The sequence below is a fragment of the Barbus barbus genome (genome assembly GCF_936440315.1).
Source record: "Barbus barbus genome assembly, chromosome: 22".
Taxonomy (NCBI): Eukaryota; Metazoa; Chordata; class Actinopteri; order Cypriniformes; family Cyprinidae; genus Barbus; species Barbus barbus.
The window spans coordinates 23610028-23626360 of record NC_136750.1 but is presented as its reverse complement, the minus strand read 5'-3'; the positions used below and the strand labels follow the sequence as shown (position 1 = coordinate 23626360).

General features: G+C 36.5%; 3 protein-coding genes across 6 annotated transcripts; 2 read left to right on the top strand and 1 right to left on the bottom strand.

Moving 5' to 3' along the window:
• Positions 1–77: 77 nt before the first annotated feature.
• Positions 78–1594, bottom strand: LOC306887971 (protein C19orf12 homolog). Of its 4 annotated transcripts, none has more exons than XM_079446044.1 (3): positions 1497–1594; positions 1201–1360; positions 78–1101 (listed from the first exon to the last, which is right to left on the bottom strand). In XM_079446044.1, exons 2-3 carry the CDS (start codon positions 1358–1360, stop codon positions 836–838), a joined length of 426 nt encoding a protein of 141 aa, XP_079302170.1. In that variant the 5' UTR covers positions 1497–1594; the 3' UTR covers positions 78–835. The 4 variants fall into 4 exon arrangements, with proteins under 4 accessions (XP_079302170.1, XP_079302171.1, XP_079302172.1 ...); XM_079446045.1 differs by having other exon boundaries at positions 1201–1364; positions 1497–1589; XM_079446046.1 differs by having other exon boundaries at positions 1201–1385; positions 1497–1569.
• A 302-nt stretch (positions 1595–1896) lies between these two features.
• On the top strand, positions 1897–7951 carry LOC306888382 (uncharacterized protein). Its single transcript, XM_079446623.1, has 7 exons — positions 1897–2388; positions 2612–2835; positions 3336–3434; positions 3681–3782; positions 3891–4004; positions 4445–4553; positions 5013–7951. Exons 1-7 carry the CDS (start codon positions 2202–2204, stop codon positions 6074–6076), a joined length of 1899 nt encoding a protein of 632 aa, XP_079302749.1. The 5' UTR covers positions 1897–2201; the 3' UTR covers positions 6077–7951.
• Positions 7952–8834: 883 nt separating this feature from the next.
• LOC306888136 (tyrosine aminotransferase-like) lies at positions 8835–15394 on the top strand. Its single transcript, XM_079446290.1, has 12 exons — positions 8835–8920; positions 9491–9765; positions 10033–10137; positions 10240–10307; positions 10395–10553; positions 11119–11257; positions 11344–11396; positions 13220–13372; positions 13448–13576; positions 13663–13746; positions 14472–14570; positions 14667–15394. The coding sequence occupies exons 2-12, from the start codon at positions 9510–9512 to the stop codon at positions 14805–14807; spliced, it is 1386 nt and encodes a 461-aa protein (XP_079302416.1). The 5' UTR covers positions 8835–8920; positions 9491–9509; the 3' UTR covers positions 14808–15394.
• Positions 15395–16333: the final 939 nt, after the last annotated feature.

Below are 16333 nucleotides of genomic sequence, written 5' to 3'. Positions count from 1 at the left end.
GCAACCAACATCTGTTTTTGAGGCTTTTGACTGGTCATGCACATCTTGGTTACAAATGAACAAACACAGTTGTCAGACCACCAAAAAAAGTTTAATTAAATATTTTTAAAAAGGCATTCAACAATATCATTCACGTATATTCTACAATGTATAATCTTCCTAATTGTTCTGAAAACAAGCTGCACATTATGTCAGGATATTATTGCAAAGACGGAAAAATAAAAGGTAATTGTGACTTTTTCTCTCACAATTCAGATTTTCACAAGTCACAATCATATTTACTTTTCTCGTAATTGCTAGTTTACATATAACAAATCTGACTTTTTTCCCCTTAGAATTCTCACAATTCTGTATTTTTCTCCATCATGAAATAATGTACCTTTCCCTCAAAATTGCAAGAAAAAAATTCTGAATTGTGAGATTAAGTCGCATTATTATTATCTCACAACTGTTTTTTTTTTTCTTCTGCAGAATTCTGAGATTACATCTCGCAATTCAGTTTTTTTGTTTCTGCCATGGAATAATTAATAATCAAAAATGCAAGAAAAGAGTCAGAATTGTCAGATATAAACTCTGAATTGCGAGAAAAAGAGTCATAATTGAAAGATTAAAAAAAAAAACTCACAATTACCTTTATTTTTTATCCTCTAGAGGAAACAAGATTTCACAGATTCAAATGTACCATCTAAAGTGAAAAACACTTTTATACAGTACTACAGTAATATTCTGTATGCCAGTTTCAACTACAGTACTCAAGCATCCAATCAAACAACCCATATGACACATGATTATTATTAAGGTTTGAAATGTTGTTTCATTAAAAAATAAGGTTACGTTAGTCTACATAATGCACTTCGGCTTGAAGTTCCTTTTGTATGTAGCTCAGAAGAGCAGCGGTCACTTGTTGCTGTAATGTGGCATTTCCCATTACAAGAGCAGTCAGCTGTGCAACATCAGTCCATGTTATTGAGCCTAAAATGGTTACAACATCCTCATAGAGTCTGAGCTGCTGGTCAGGTGTCAGTTCCAGGATAACCTGAGGAAGAGGTTTAAACTGTCCACTAGTCATCCAGCATCCAATCAGTCCACCAACAGCCCCACCTTAAAAAAGACAAAAGTGCAAGTAAGAGAAACCAGCATCATTACAGTATATCATGTATAAGGTTGCATGCTGTATGCTTAAGGCATGAATAGACTTGCCCACTGCAATTCCCAATGGCCCCCCTATTAGGCCTCCTGCAAAAGCCAAACCACCAGCAGCTGCTGCTCCTTTTCCAGACTGCTTTACCGCTGTTTTGACTTGTTGATTTGCGGATAGCTCACAACACAGTTTCATTACGGCATCAACGCGTGGCGGCATCTTGCTTGGAAATATTACAGTATAACTGTAGTTAGAACACAATTATTTAATGATTTGTAGAAGTACAACAATAAAACGTGGCTAAAATAGATTTAACTAACCATGTTTCTGACACTGCTGTGCACCATACACTCACCTTCAAAGGCAACTTTAACAATATAAAACGATCATTTGGAGATTTGGTGACTCAAACCTCCAGAAGTCAACACATCATGTGCTCTGCGGTGCTATGTCATGATTTTGTTTAAAGTGTGAAGTTGGAAATATATTTTTCAAAATAAAATCCGCGTTTGTGAGTAATTTGAATGTCTTTGAGCCATGTCTCTGCAACATTTACCAACCCATTATAACCTTGTGAAAACTGATTTTTAAAAGTTAAAATATTTTGAATTGTATTTCAACGATAAAGTGAACTTTGCTCAAAACGAAATGCGAGAATTGTAAATCTGTTACTATACGATTATTTAAGTATTTACACATATTTTAATTATTACATTTAATTTGGCCCATATGAAACACGTTTCATATTTATCTAAATCCTACTAGTTTAGCTTATTTTATTAGGTGTCTCTTATTTTGAAAAGATCCTTCAGCTGTGCTATTTTTGAAACAGCACCGTCAACAATTTCTGTTTTCACGCAAATAATATTTGCACTGACCGTATGAGTAGTTTGTGCAGTCGATATAATACCGAACGAGATTGAATTATCCCTTGATATATCTAACGTTGATGCTCTATAAGTGAAAGTAAACTGTTCCTTCCTAAACGTGCCCGGACATGCCTAACAAAATTTGACTTTTAAATGGAGCTCATCATCATCTCAGCAGAGTCAATGATTGGATGCTTCCTGCATGCAGATGCTCTGCACTGAAAGACATCATGACAGTGTTAAAGACTGAGACAGCTGCTTTGGCTGGAATGAGTGAAAACTTGTGGTTGGAAAAGGCCTGTGCTCACCTTATTCCTGTTTTACCATTATGGATCATTGAATATGCATGGACTAAACGGATGATGGAGGTCTTAGAAGGTGTTTCTTGCTATCTTTTTAATTACCCAAACAAACAAGCATATTGCTTTCAGTTAAAAACAGTATAATCTATTGAATCAATGCATGTAATTACACAGTTACTGTGTTATTTATTACGTTATTGTCATAAATCAACTGCACAGTTGGTGCAAGTCAATAGATCTAACATAAACTAGTTTGAAATTAATGCACAGGAGATCTAATAAACTTTAACCTCTTTCAGTTCTAGGTCCTCCGTTATGGCTAGAAGGTGACTGGCATCTTCTGGCCCTTGAAGAGCCGTGCAGAATCCGTGTGGTGGCGGCAGAGGTCTGGAGGATCGTGCAAGCCAGAGACATCAAGCACTTTGAGAGAGTCACTGAGTTTTTGGATGCTACGTACACACTTGTGCCAAGACTAGTGACTCCCATCAAACACATGAAGATCATGTTTGGTCTGCAGACTCTGGTGAGGCATTGTTTTCTTTTATAAAATTCATAGGTCACCCATCCAGAAATAACTTGCAGTTTTGTATAGGGATTTCCATGGGTTTTTCATTATTGTAATTATATATAATAATATATAGAAAAATAACATTAATCATAATAATCACCACTCCATTAAAGAACATAGAATGGAAAGGAAAGATAAACAAAAGACACCTCAATCAGTAAGAAAAATAAAATTGTAGTCCTTCAGAAATGTGTTATTCTTATTATTTATGAGTTTATGAGATTTTACAAAATAGGAAATCCCAACAAGAAAGGCGAAGTAGGCAAAATAAAATAATTAAACTTAATTTCTCCCAAAGGCAGTGTACTCTATCTGATTGCATTGTTAAATTAAATGAAGCAAAGTACTTTCCTTAATTGTATAGAATACACAAGTTTAATTTTATGAGTATGAGTATGAATTTGTTTGGCATTACATGACTACTTTACGATTCATTCACTTTTTTATTTTTTTAGGTTATCATGTGGATGTTGTGGAATGACCAGAACACTGCTAAAATCTCTAACAAGATTGAATTTTTTTTCCCTAAAAGCCTTCCGGAGTATCACAAATGTGTAAGTGTGATCTCCTTCCACCAGGGGCCACCGTAAATACATAAAAAGCCAAAGTAATTTATAAATGTACTACATGATGCATGGGTTCTTGTTGAAGTGTATTAAGTTAATATCTGACTATGTATCATTACTGTATTGTATTGTCTGCATTGACACAAATAATGCTTTAAAATAGAAAATATTTTTAGGACTGCTGAGATTTTTAACACTTTCCTTTCCTTTTGTTTAAATCATGCTTCTATATAGAGCCGCAGGAACATGGATCTCATGCAAAAAAATCAGGAAGATTTCAAGGCTTTTGCTCATGTACTGGCCAGAGACAGGGATATGCGTCAGACTTACATTCGGGTTAGTGAAAAAAAAAACTTTGTACTTTAAATGGTGCATTACTTATATCAGCACTAGTTTGCATCAGTTCCAGATCCTCAAGTCAAATGTGACCATTTAACTTTGCAGGATTTAATGGAGGAGCAATATGGTGAACGCTATGCACAGAAACTGGAGGAGAGACTTGTACACTATTTGGGAGAGCTAGATAAAGTCCTGCCACAACCAACTTGTATTGAACAGGTAAGTGTTTATGTGCTTTTGTGTCTAAAGTAGCTGCATTTTCTGTTTAGTTGTGCTTTTTAAGAAAGGCATTACTATTTTTTTGTGCTTTTTCTAAACAAAAAGACTGTTTAAAAAAAATACTAAAAATAATTGCACAACAGTTTTTTTCTGTCAGACAATAAAACAGGTGAAAAAACGAAATACACATAAATATATTGGCTAAAAATCTAGTCAGAGACCCCACAGGTCCTTAAAATGTTTTACATTCGTTTGATCAAAAATAAGGTCGTCAAAAATTCACTGTAAACTAAGGAAACAAACAAAAAAAATACATTCAGTAAATCAATGTTATTTGTATCAGCACAATAAATGGTTTATTGCCTTTCTTTAAACACATTATCATATATATTCACACTAGAATTGATATGTTATTCTGTTGTATCCACATTTGTGTCCAGGTACTGAAGCAGTCCCATTCATATGAGAAGGGAGAGAAGATCCTAAAAAAATTACTTTCAAGGGATAGTGCATCTCTAGCCACAATTCTGAAGAGACTCCTGCATTGCGGTAAGAAACATGATTTTGTCTCTGAATTTGCCATAACCATAACAGGTTTGAAATTACAGACACTGGCTACGTATACATGCCCACAAATAATCCATTAGTAATCGGATTGAAGACACAATCAGGCATTTTTTACAGCATGATAAATATAAGCAGCATGGCGGTTTTATGTAATATTTATCCAGAAATTGAATGTTTAAAACTAATTATGAAACAGCGTAGGAGAATCATTATTATGTGCAAACAGCAGGGAACTCTCTATATTTGTGCAGTGTGCGCATGTCAAAAAATCAATTCTGATTTGAAGCTTGTGACATATAAATGCACACATCAACATGATCACTATATTTAGTGTTCATGTAAACACTACATTCAGATTCATTAATCGGAATGAATTCAGTTCGATTGAAACAAAAGTTATGGCCATTCTTTATTTTAATCTTCATTTTCTCTATTTGACAGCTGTAACAACAAATCAGAGCCTTGACGACAGTCTCTCACCATCACTTTCAAACACTTGTGAGGTACAAAGGGACACTGAAGTTGTTAAACCATCCAATGGTACCCTCCGTGTATTTCTGAGGTCATCTCAGAACAGCACAAAGGAGAATCGACTCTCACAAACCAGCACAGAAGAGCTGTTTGGTTCTCAGGGCTTGTGGCAGAATAGAAACACAGAAACTAAATTACCTCCGGAGAAGATTTGTGGTGATGGAGTAATTGTTACGTCTACGCAGTTGTCAGATTCTGAAATAGATCAGATTGACATCAGCCAGTCTCTTCTGGTGGAGAAGGACCTGGTTGGGTGGCACAGACAGGAGAAAACTCAATCTGAACCAGAACAGAAGGAAAGTGAGACTGATTTTCCAGTGCAGATCTGCTCCAGACATGGCAAAAAAATGAGGAGCATCCTTCAGGAATGTTCTGAAGAGCTTGATGGAGGAGTCGTACAAGCAGAATGCACTCCAACATCAACCCAGAGCACACCACCTCTTCTCCCGTACACACCACAGCCTCAAGCATCTCCAAACCAGCACTCATTGTCCTCTAACCCAGATTCATCCTCTACGAACATTTCAATGTCCTACATCCAGCAGGTCAGTCTTTCACCAGTGTCCCCAAAGAATCCAGTTGCTCCTTCACCTTCAGTTCTCCGACAGTCCTCCTCATCATCTCAGTCCACAGCCTCAAAGCAACTTGAAATCAATGCAGGACAGATTTTAGCTACCGTTGTCTTCACCAAACCAAGCAGAAATGATGAACAGAATCTGAAACTGTCATTAGAGAGTCAAAGCTTCCTAATACAGTCCAAGTGGCTTCAACCTCAAGTGTGCCTTAATAGACTAAGCAAGGAAGAATGTGCCAGAGCCATGGATTCATACAGAGCCTGTGACATTTTAAAAGGAGAACAAGAGCCTGAAGATGATCAATATATGTTATTTGACATAAATACATTGTATTCTGATTCATACTCAGAAGATTCAGATTCAGCAGACTCTAATGACCCTGATTACAAGCCTGACTAAGATTAAAGCAGAGCACATAAAAAAGAAAGTACCAGTGAATGTAGCCTACTTTTTTTCAGATGCATAGCTACTCTAACATCTATTTTAGCATTTTACTTGGATGTTCGAATAAACTCGCATCAGGGTTGGAAAAATATGCAGGTTTTTTACTTTATTATACATCATGGAGGTCAACATGCTTAAAGCTCTTGATGGTCAGCAGGTCAGTCTTTAAAGAAACCAGTACTCCATCTTCAGTCCATTAACAGTCCTCCTCATAATTTCAGTCCACGGCCTCAAAGCAACTTGGCACTTAAAAGAATCAACACAGGACAGATTTTAGCTACCGTTGTCTTCACAGAACCAAAGAACATAATCTGAAACTGTTCTTACAGAGTCAAAGCTTCCTCATGCAGTCCAAGTGGCTTCAACCTCAACTATGCCTTCACAGATTGACCAAGGAAGAATGCTCAAGAGCCCTCGGATTCATACAGAGCCTGTGACAATTTAGATTAAGAAGAAAATTGCAGCTTTTCACCTTATTTTACCTCATCGTTTACCTCACAGTAGTTAAAATGCTCAGTATTTCACCAGTGTCCTCAAAGAAACCAGTTGCTCCTTCACGTTTATTCCACCAACAGTTCTCCTCATCATCTAAATCCACAGCCTCAAAAAACTTGTCACTACAGGAATCAATGCAGGACAGGTTTTAGCCACCATTGTCTTCACCAACCAATGAACACAATCTGAAACTGTCCTTAGAGAGTCAAAGCTTCCTCATGAAGTCCAAGTGGCTTCAACAGACTAAGCATATTTTAGGAGAACAAGAGCCTGAAGATTATCAGTACATGTTATTTGATGTAAATACACTATATTCTGATGTATACTCAGAAGATTCATGACCTTGATTACAAGCCTTACAGAGACTAAATCAGAAGAAATTAAAAAGGTGCCAGTGAACATGGTCTTCAACATGTTTTTAGATGCGTAGGTGTACTCAAACATTGCGTTTGACCATTTACTTCAGATGTCTGAATGAACTCTCATTAGGGTCAAGAAATGATGCAGCTTTTTTTTTTTTTTTCATCGTTTACCTAATAAAGGTCAAAATGCTTGCCTGGAAGCTCTTGAAGGTCAATGCCAAAATATTTGTTTCCTGTATGTTTTTTATAATCAATTATTTTAGGCTGTTGTTTCCACGAAGGTCTTATGAAGTGTGAGTATATAACTCTAAAACAACATGGTTTCCAATGTGGAACACTGTGTACTGTTGGTTTAGTGATGCGTATGGTGGGTCAGCGTTATCGCTGGGTCTCTGTATGGCGTGCTTTAGCGGATACATGTTGACATGCTTTCTGTGATCGACCTAGAAGGGTTATGTAAGAACAGACATTTTGGATTATGACGCGAGTTTTTTTATTTTGTTTTAAGCACACCCTTCATTTGCCTACAAGGTTGTGTTGTTGACCCTACTTTGTTTAAATATCAGGTCAGAAGTGTCTTAAGGTTAGTCTTAGCCTCACTAATTGGGTTTTATGTGTACGTGCTGGTTTCTTAAATAGGTGGTTATGCCAAGTACAGAAAAACATGAAAGAGAGTTGTGAGTTTGAAGTTCAAGGTTATTGCTCTGTAAAACTCCATTCTGTCTTTTATTTACCTGACTTGAGTTTAAATTTGACATGATGTTATTGCAAACTTTGTCATTATTGCATCAGATATAGTGCACTAATTCATACGTGCTGTCAGGTAGAAAAAATGGCATCTAATGTTTGTAGGTGTTTTGGATAATGATGATTGTTTGAGGTTGAAAGAGTTCCATAAATCATCCAAGTGACAGCATTTTTTTCTAATTTATTTTTAAGCCAGATGACTTTTAATTAAAGCAATAGTTCACCCAAAATGAAAATTGTCATTATTTTGTCATTGTTTACCTCCTGTAGTTGTGTTTTCTTACTGTGAAACAAGAATGGAAAATGTGCATGTCACTCTTTTTTGCTGAATTGGGACGGAGCTTTTCAATTCATCAAATCATGGTCATTGAAAAAAATCCCAAACAAGTTTTATATTTCAACTAGATGCCCCATTAGTAGAAAACAAGGCATGAACAACTGTTGTTTTGAACTTTTTTGTGATTGTGAGAGACCCTAAGCCTTTGATTTTCCATATTTGGAATAGTTGGCAAAAGGCCTTAATCATTTTACTTGCATAATAGCAGAATGACCAATAGTTGCAGTGTTTGCACCAATAAAACAACTCCAGCCCACGCAAAACGTGAGCTTAATTTATGTAAGACTCCACTTATGTGGAGACCGGCCTCTTTCATTCTCATTACAGATGTGGAGAATACTCTCCAAATGATGCTTGATGAACAGTATCGGAAATCTGAAATACAGTGATAAACTTAAACGGGTTCTCTCATTATAAATGTGCGCTGTAAACAGGTGCAACTAATCAAATAATAATAAAAAAAAGACTGAAGTGAGAGAATGAGACAGCAATAATTTTGAAAGAAGGAAAGTGTCTCTAAAAACAAGTGAGCGCCATGTGCATAACTCATATTCAGTGTTTGCGCTCCTCGCGCTTTTACGCACAGATCGCGTGCCTGCGCATCCGCAGTTTCTAGAAAGAGGAGGATGAGGTTCAATCCCAAAACTATAGCATTTTAGACTTATGATGTAACGGGGGAGTTTTGGACTGCCCTAAGTCTCCACCAATGGAAATATTGGCATGGTTCAACACCCATTTTAGGGGGTTCTGTATAAAGCCGGTCTATGAACCGATTTAATCATTCTATGCACATATTTACCTATTTATCTCATCCCCGACCACTGGAGCTTGATTTGTTGCAATAAGAAACTTAATAAGGTATTTATGTTACTTTATAAGTTCTGTGCATTGCTTATAGCTGAAACTACCATATGCATTCGGGTTTTTATCCATTTAGTGTCTAAAATAAATATCTTTATTGTGGCATAGCCTATATGTTTTGCATATTTTTAAACAATAGAAAAGTACAATTCCACAAGTTTTGTTTTAGCCTACCTTTTGATATTTTAAGATATTTTGTCTAATTGGACGAATGTTAGACAATATTAAAATTCTACAGTTTTATATTAAGCTGCTTATTTAGACTAGTGTTTGTCGTATGTTGCCTAATGTAATTTACTTGCCTGCGCTTTTCATATTTGCATTGCGGTGTTTTATTTATGCAAGTAAATTTCTGACAGAATTATCTCACGCAAACCGTTTTTTAAACTTTTGCAGTTAGATAATGGACAACTTTCTTAAAGACTTTTCTTAAAAACTCTGAAAGCTTTTTTAATATATTTTGCGGGATGTCATATACTGATCCTAATGGAAAGCACAAAGTATTAGTCAACATATTTTACTCTATAAATGTCATCTTTTAAATTATCTAGACATCATCTCTTTCAGAAGTGCATAGACCAAGAAAATGTCTTTTGTGGTGAAAATGAACGGAGCTGAGAACAATGGCATCCACGGGAACTTCATCAATGGTAACGGTGTGCATCATGTGAGTGTGCGGACTCATGTGATTGTGAACCCTGCCAAACTGAAGAGCCTCAAGCAGAGATGGACCGTCAGACCCTCAGAGATGTCCAAAAAAACACTCAACCCCATCCGAGCCATAGTGGACGGGATGAAACTCACTCCCAACCCCGAGAAACCCATGATTGCTCTATCCATTGGTAAGTTATGCATAACCTACTTGTATGCAAAAAAACTAAAACACTAAATTTTATGATCCAATATTTGTAACTTAGTTCTATATCAGCTGGGCTATAATCTAATTAAACACTGTTAAAAAATGTTAGTGTAGCTAAAACTTAATGTCTTATTTTTATTTTAAAAAATTTATCCATGTCTCACTCATCGTAAGTAGGCTATTATTTACAATATTCTTTTTGTTGAGTGATTAAATGTAAATATTTGTTTTGGGCTTGATTTCCCCCCAGGTGACCCAACTGTGTTTGGGAACTTGCCAACAGATGACACTGTTTTACAGGCAATGAAGGAGGCCATAGACTCACACAAATACAATGGTTATGCTCCCTCAGTAGGTAAGTCTTAAGGCATTCATTTTTAAATTAAGCAAAATCAATTGCCTCATTTGGTGTGGACCTCCATCTCCCCATGAAAAGAATCTGTATTTTAAATAACAGGTTACCAAAAGAGCAGAGAAGCTGTTGCAAACTTCTACAGCTGTCCAGAAGCTCCACTGGAAGACAAAGTGCGTCACATCCATCATTTGTCAATTTTCATATAATGCTTTTGTAAGTTGATGAAGAGTAAAAAAAATTATTTCTTAAATCTGTAGGATGTGATCTTGACCAGTGGCTGTAGCCAGGCTATAGAGTTGGCCATCAGTGTGTTGTGTAACCCAGGGGACAGTATCTTAGTTCCACGTCCTGGATTCTCCCTCTATAAGACACTGGCAGTGTCTATGGGCATCCAAGTCAAGCACTACAATCTGCTGGTGAGTAAATAAATCACACTGATAGCATGAGTGTTTATTCAAAAAGACAGTCCATCACCTCAGCTTAGCATGGAGAAAACAAAATACAAAGTGCAAAATACAAGTAGAGAATTAGAACAGCCTTACTGTTTACAATAAGAAAAAATATGGAACGTGAGATGAGAGGGGGTGGGATGGGGCGGGTTTGGGTGCATAAAAGACTAGTGGATGGTTTGTGGAGTGGATAGGGAAAATTGCAGCGTCATTCTTACAATATATGGTCCACATCTGGGATTGATAAATAGAAACAACCATAAACACGCACATGTAAATAACACAGGTTTTAGTACAGTATAAAGATAAGTGTTATAGATCCTAACACAACTAAAATAGGAATAATTTTATTTGCATATAAGGATGTCTTTTTATTGAATTTAATATAGTTTTAATCGTCTTAAGCACTTATGTAATCCCTTTTTCCACTTCTGCAGTAAGTCTCTACAATACCTCTTAATTGCATCATGCCTAAGATTTGTTTTTTTCAAACTTTTTGAAATGTATATCATGTTATATTTTGACTCTTTAGCCGGAGAAGTCCTGGGAGATTGATCTTCAGCACCTGGAGAGTCTGATCGATGACAAAACAGCCTGTCTGATTGTCAACAACCCATCCAATCCATGCGGCTCTGTGTTCTCCAGAGAACACCAGCATAAGATTCTTTCCGGTGAATGTTCACTCAAATAATATATCAGGAATGTTTATCCACAGAAATTCCAGGATATTCATCTGTTAATATCCTATGTGATCTAGTGGCATCAAGAAACTGTATCCCTATTCTTGCTGACGAGATCTACGGAGACATGGTGAGGTCACACTGAATACAGGAACACTTGCATTTATTATCTAAGAACTGTTTATTTTCCAAGCTCTGTCCACTTTCAACTAACTTTAATGAGGCACTCAAAGTAGTAGACTACAGGTCTTCTCACAGTGGTCTTTTATGGAGGTCACACTCTACGCTCACCAATGACCCCTGTTAAATGACTTGAGTCTGGCTTACTTGCAAGATACTTTTTAACCTTTTAGAACTTTCCTAAAATTAGAGGTTCTTTATTGGTTCCATGAAGAACTTTTAACATCCATGGAACATTTCCATTGCACAAATGGTCTTTATAGCAGAAATAAGGTTCTTCATATGTTCTTCACATATAAAAAATTGTTCTTTTGGGAAGTGGTCACTGAAAGGTTTTCTGAGGAACCCATAATGCTTCTTTAATGGCACTGCTGATCCCCCCCTCCTTTTTTTTTGGAACTACATTAAAGTGTATTGCAATTGTAGGGAACATCTTTCTGTTGGGTGGCGTGCATTTCCCCGGCTCAGCTCAGCCTCGTTTAGCAGCGGAAACCACATCAGCACTGGAGGGATTAGAGTTGTGTGAGGTGAATGGATGTAGGAAAGCATTCTGGGTTTTAGGTCATGAAGGACAGTGAAGATAGAGGAGTGGGCAATGGGTCCACAACTCTGGACAGTAGTTGCCAAGAGAGAACCTATTTTGTTATATGGAAAATGGTGTTTTTTCAACTTAACACGGTCGGTGGTCTGAGGTATTTGCAACCCAATAAATCAGTTGGGGTTGTAAGCCGTCAGTGAGCAGCTGGAGCGCACTTCAATGACTTTGCACTTTTCATCACACGTGTTTGTGGTTAGCACATGTGTGAAGCTTGACGTATTTGAGGAGATAGAGAAGGTAGGGAGAGGAGCGGCCCCATCATTTCATGCAGGTAGAATGTTGACTGGCTGGATGTGTTTTTGAGCTCCATCTCGTACAGTATTGAGCACCCCATGTGGCCTCGCTGTCTGGACCCTGTTAAAAACAACAGCAACAAAACATACTTCCACGTTTGAGCTTGTGAAATAGGGCCAGCACTGCAAATTGCAGTATCTTAGCCAATGGGAGATGGGGCGGATCCATCGACCAGACATGAAGCCATAATCGTAATTAGAGCCAGGCGGACGACCACAAAACAGCTACAAGCAAGGAACTCTCTCTCTTTTGCTACCCTTATAACTTTCTTAGTCCTCCATTCCTAAACTTCCATAAGGCTTCTCCTTCCAACAGGATGGTAACAGCATGCAGAAAGTTCTAGAATGCAGCTAACATACTGTTATCTTTACAATCATCTACTGGCCAGAAAACACAAATACTGTTCAAAAGTTTGGGGTCAGTAAGATTTTTTTTAAAAGAAATAATGCATTGAATTGATTAAATATTATTACAAAAAAAAGTATTTTAGTAAATGCTGCTATTTTGAACTTTCTATTCATCAAAGAATCCTAAAAATATATAATGAGCACCAAATAAGCATATTAGAATGATTTCTGAAGCGCCGTGTGACATTGGCGCCAATTGAAATTGCATATAATAAATTGTAATAATATTTTACAATATTATTGTTTTTAAATGTATTTTTTATCAAATAAATGTAGCCTTGGTGAGCAAGTTTCTTTGAAAAACATTAAAAAAAGACTCAAACCTTTAAAAGAATGTCATCCATCTTGAATTTTATATAGATTATATTACATTACATTATATTATAATATATTATATTATAAATATGTGTAATTTTTTTTGTTGCTATTTACAGTGTAGTAATGAGTAGGCTAAGTTTATCTGTTGTTCTGCAGGTATTCCAGGGCTGTGATTTTCATCCTTTGGCACCTCTCAGCAGTGACGTGCCTATCCTGTCCTGTGGTGGTCTTGCCAAGCGCTGGTTGGTTCCTGGCTGGAGGATGGGCTGGATCCTCATCCATGATCGTAATGATATTTTTGGAACTGGAGTAAGTATTAGCCTCAAAAATATGCAAAAAAAACAACAACAAAAAACATACCAATAATGCTAATGTTTACTCTAGATTCGAGAGGGTCTTGTGAAACTAAGCCAGCGCATTTTGGGACCCTGTACTGTGGTTCAGGGAGCATTAGAGAGCATTTTGAATAGCACACCACCCGAGTTCTACCAAGGCACCATTAGTTTCCTCAAGGTAGGAGGAGAAGAGCTTCAGAGAGAAAAGCTTGTAGATTCAACATCTGACTCTGACAACAACACAATTTTTATATTCCTCTTCAGTCAAACGCAGAGATATGTTACTCAGAGTTATCAACTGTTCCCGGGCTAAATCCAGTGATGCCATCAGGTGCCATGTACATTATGGTGAGTGGAATTTTGTGTATTATAAAATAAGAGTGGATAAAAATGAAGCAACATTGTTTATAAAAGTAAAGGGGTTGTTTAACCAAAAGTAAAAATTCTGTCATCATTTACTCTCCTTTATTGTTGTCCAACTCCAAAATGACAAATAAAACTTCCTTCTTTCTGCCATCAGTTGTTGATTAGATGGAGGCAGATCTGAATGTGATCTTGCAGCCAATTGTAGGAAAGGGTGGGGTTTAAGTGGACTAAATTATTGGAAAAGAAAGAAAAATATGCATGAATAAATGATTCACAATAAGATCAATGATATGCATTTAGAAAATAAATAGGATGAATTTTCATTTTCATGCTGACTTTAAACTTTGTGACTAGATTGAGTCAGCACCTGTTGACCGGTGCAGTTTGATTCATAAACAAATCATTTAGACTGGTTTTGTGAACTGGATCAAAGGATTCAATGAAACGATCAGATTAAAAATGATTTATATTTCTGCGTTTATATATATATATATATATATATATATATGACATGAGTGTGAGTAAGTAATGTCAGAATGTGTATTTTTGGGTGAACTTTAAATCTTTAAATGGCCTGATAGACACTTAATCGTACTTGGCACATTTCCTTAATCTGGATGTCCATATTCGGAATGAGCATGTTTGCAAAAAGTGCAAAGTTGCAAGTTAGCAGAGGGTAAATGTATTTTATGCTGGCTCATCCTCAGGTGGGGATCGAGATGGAACACTTCCCAGATTTCCAGAATGATGTGGAGTTCACTGAACGGCTGGTCACTGAGCAGTCTGTGTTCTGTTTGCCTGCTACGGTGAATTATTCATCTCCCTTATCTTACCTTATACCGATTATTTGTCACAAAGATTGGTTGAATCCATTCTGACACCTATGTTGTTTCTTTCTGTAGGCATTTGAATATCCAAACTTCTTCCGAATTGTGGTTACCGTCCCAGAGGAGATGATGATTGAAGCATGCATTCGGATCAGAGAATTCTGTGCACGTCACTATCGACCTAGGAGCCAAGACAGCCACGAATTGGACCAGTAAAAGAAACAGACAGACAGAGAACGAAAGGTCAAAGGAGGAAAGGAAAGGTCAAAGGGCAAAGCAAAGTGGTGTATGAAGCTGAAGAATGAATCAAAGTGTTATAAGAGAGGACACAGTTATGTGCATTACATGTGACATGCTTTGCCTTTCAGGAAACCCACAGTTCTATGCAAACATCATATTTATATTTTTATATGTATTATGGCTAGTATTATATAGGGAAGGGGTGGGAGGGTAGTTTGATGGTTATTGAATGAATATACCATTTTTTTCATTATTGTAAAATATTGTAGTCTTTTTTTTCTCTTACACTGTAACAGACATTGTGGCAAGTTTGGGAAGCCTTGTGACCAAACCCTAAAGCCATTTCATGTGTAACCTGCATGATGTGAAGTATTTATCTAATATGTGACATTTTAGGAATGGGATATTTTGTAGTGCATCTTTTTAATTTGCATGCCCAACCAAGTCAAAATGACATATGGTACATATATGACATCTAAAGTATTTTTTTTTTTCAGAATTTTGTTTTCAATTGTTACACCTCAAAAACTATTTAAATAAAGATCTCAATATTTCTTTAAGGACCAATGTGTATGATTATTATTAGAAATAATTCTACAGGAGGGGGAGGGAAGTGTAGGTGGATTTCACCTTGCAAAAAAAAGAGGGGACCTTTTATTTTATTTTTTTACCTATGTTACTCTTACTTTCTCAAGATGTAAAAATCAGAGAAAAAACTGCATGATTGGAAAGAAAAAATGTATGTCTGTCTATTCGGTTATTGATTGGATGATCGTTAAAAATGTTCCTGCCCTCACGTAGGTAAACACGTCATCAGAGATGTCATTGCAAATTCAGTCAGGGGAAGTATTTTGATGAAGGTTGCGATGGATTAATAATTTATTATAAACACGGGAGGTGAAATGGTTTTCTCTGATCTCCGACCCGACTGGTTAAAACTGTTCCATTTGGCCAAAACGAATATAAATCGTAACTTTGTTTTATTGCTGGGTAAATATCATATTCATACATGCAAATGGAAAAAAATGGAAGCCCTCCTTTAATGTATATGTGAGTTTGTGAAAACGTTTCAGAAAAAATAACTAGATGCTAATATACATATTATTTTAGTGTATTCTTCTTTTATTCTTCTTAATCTGCTACCTGTTTGTCTGGATTCTTGCTCCTTGTGTGTGTGTTTCATTTATTTTGTGCTCATCAAGGTGGATGTGTAGCCTATTATGTTGTTGGATGTTCCCTCTTCTGTTGTATAATATGCAATACATAGTTGCGAAAAAAAAATATTAATTCCTGCGCTATATGCAAATTTAACACACCACATCACCAAAATCAACAAATATGTGATGTATTTTATTTATCATTTTGACGATAGTGGTCCTGACAGAAATAAATTGAAATCTTGACTGATTTAGACAGGTTTTAAACGCTTTTCTGTGTCACTGTGCTGCCCTTTAGTGTTTGATGCATGAATACATAACACAAAGAGGGTGCCTCAAAGGCAA

What these genes read in the sequence shown, in the direction of transcription:
- LOC306887971 (XM_079446044.1), bottom strand. Translation starts at nt 1,360, where the DNA reads ATGCCGCCACGCGTTGATGCCGTAATGAAACTGTGTTGTGAGCTATCC. An exon ending in GCCATTGGGAATTGCAGTGG is followed by an intron (nt 1,102 to 1,200) that starts GCAAGTCTATTC and finishes GTCTTTTTTAAG; the next exon opens with GTGGGGCTGTTGGTGGACTG.
- LOC306888136 (XM_079446290.1), top strand. Translation starts at nt 9,510, where the DNA reads ATGTCTTTTGTGGTGAAAATGAACGGAGCTGAGAACAATGGCATCCAC. An exon ending in ACGAGATCTACGGAGACATG is followed by an intron (nt 11,397 to 13,219) that starts GTGAGGTCACAC and finishes GTTGTTCTGCAG; the next exon opens with GTATTCCAGGGCTGTGATTT. An exon ending in TGTTCTGTTTGCCTGCTACG is followed by an intron (nt 14,571 to 14,666) that starts GTGAATTATTCA and finishes TTCTTTCTGTAG; the next exon opens with GCATTTGAATATCCAAACTT.
- LOC306888382 (XM_079446623.1), top strand. Translation starts at nt 2,202, where the DNA reads ATGCTTCCTGCATGCAGATGCTCTGCACTGAAAGACATCATGACAGTG. An exon ending in AACCAACTTGTATTGAACAG is followed by an intron (nt 4,005 to 4,444) that starts GTAAGTGTTTAT and finishes ATTTGTGTCCAG; the next exon opens with GTACTGAAGCAGTCCCATTC. An exon ending in GAAGAGACTCCTGCATTGCG is followed by an intron (nt 4,554 to 5,012) that starts GTAAGAAACATG and finishes TCTATTTGACAG; the next exon opens with CTGTAACAACAAATCAGAGC.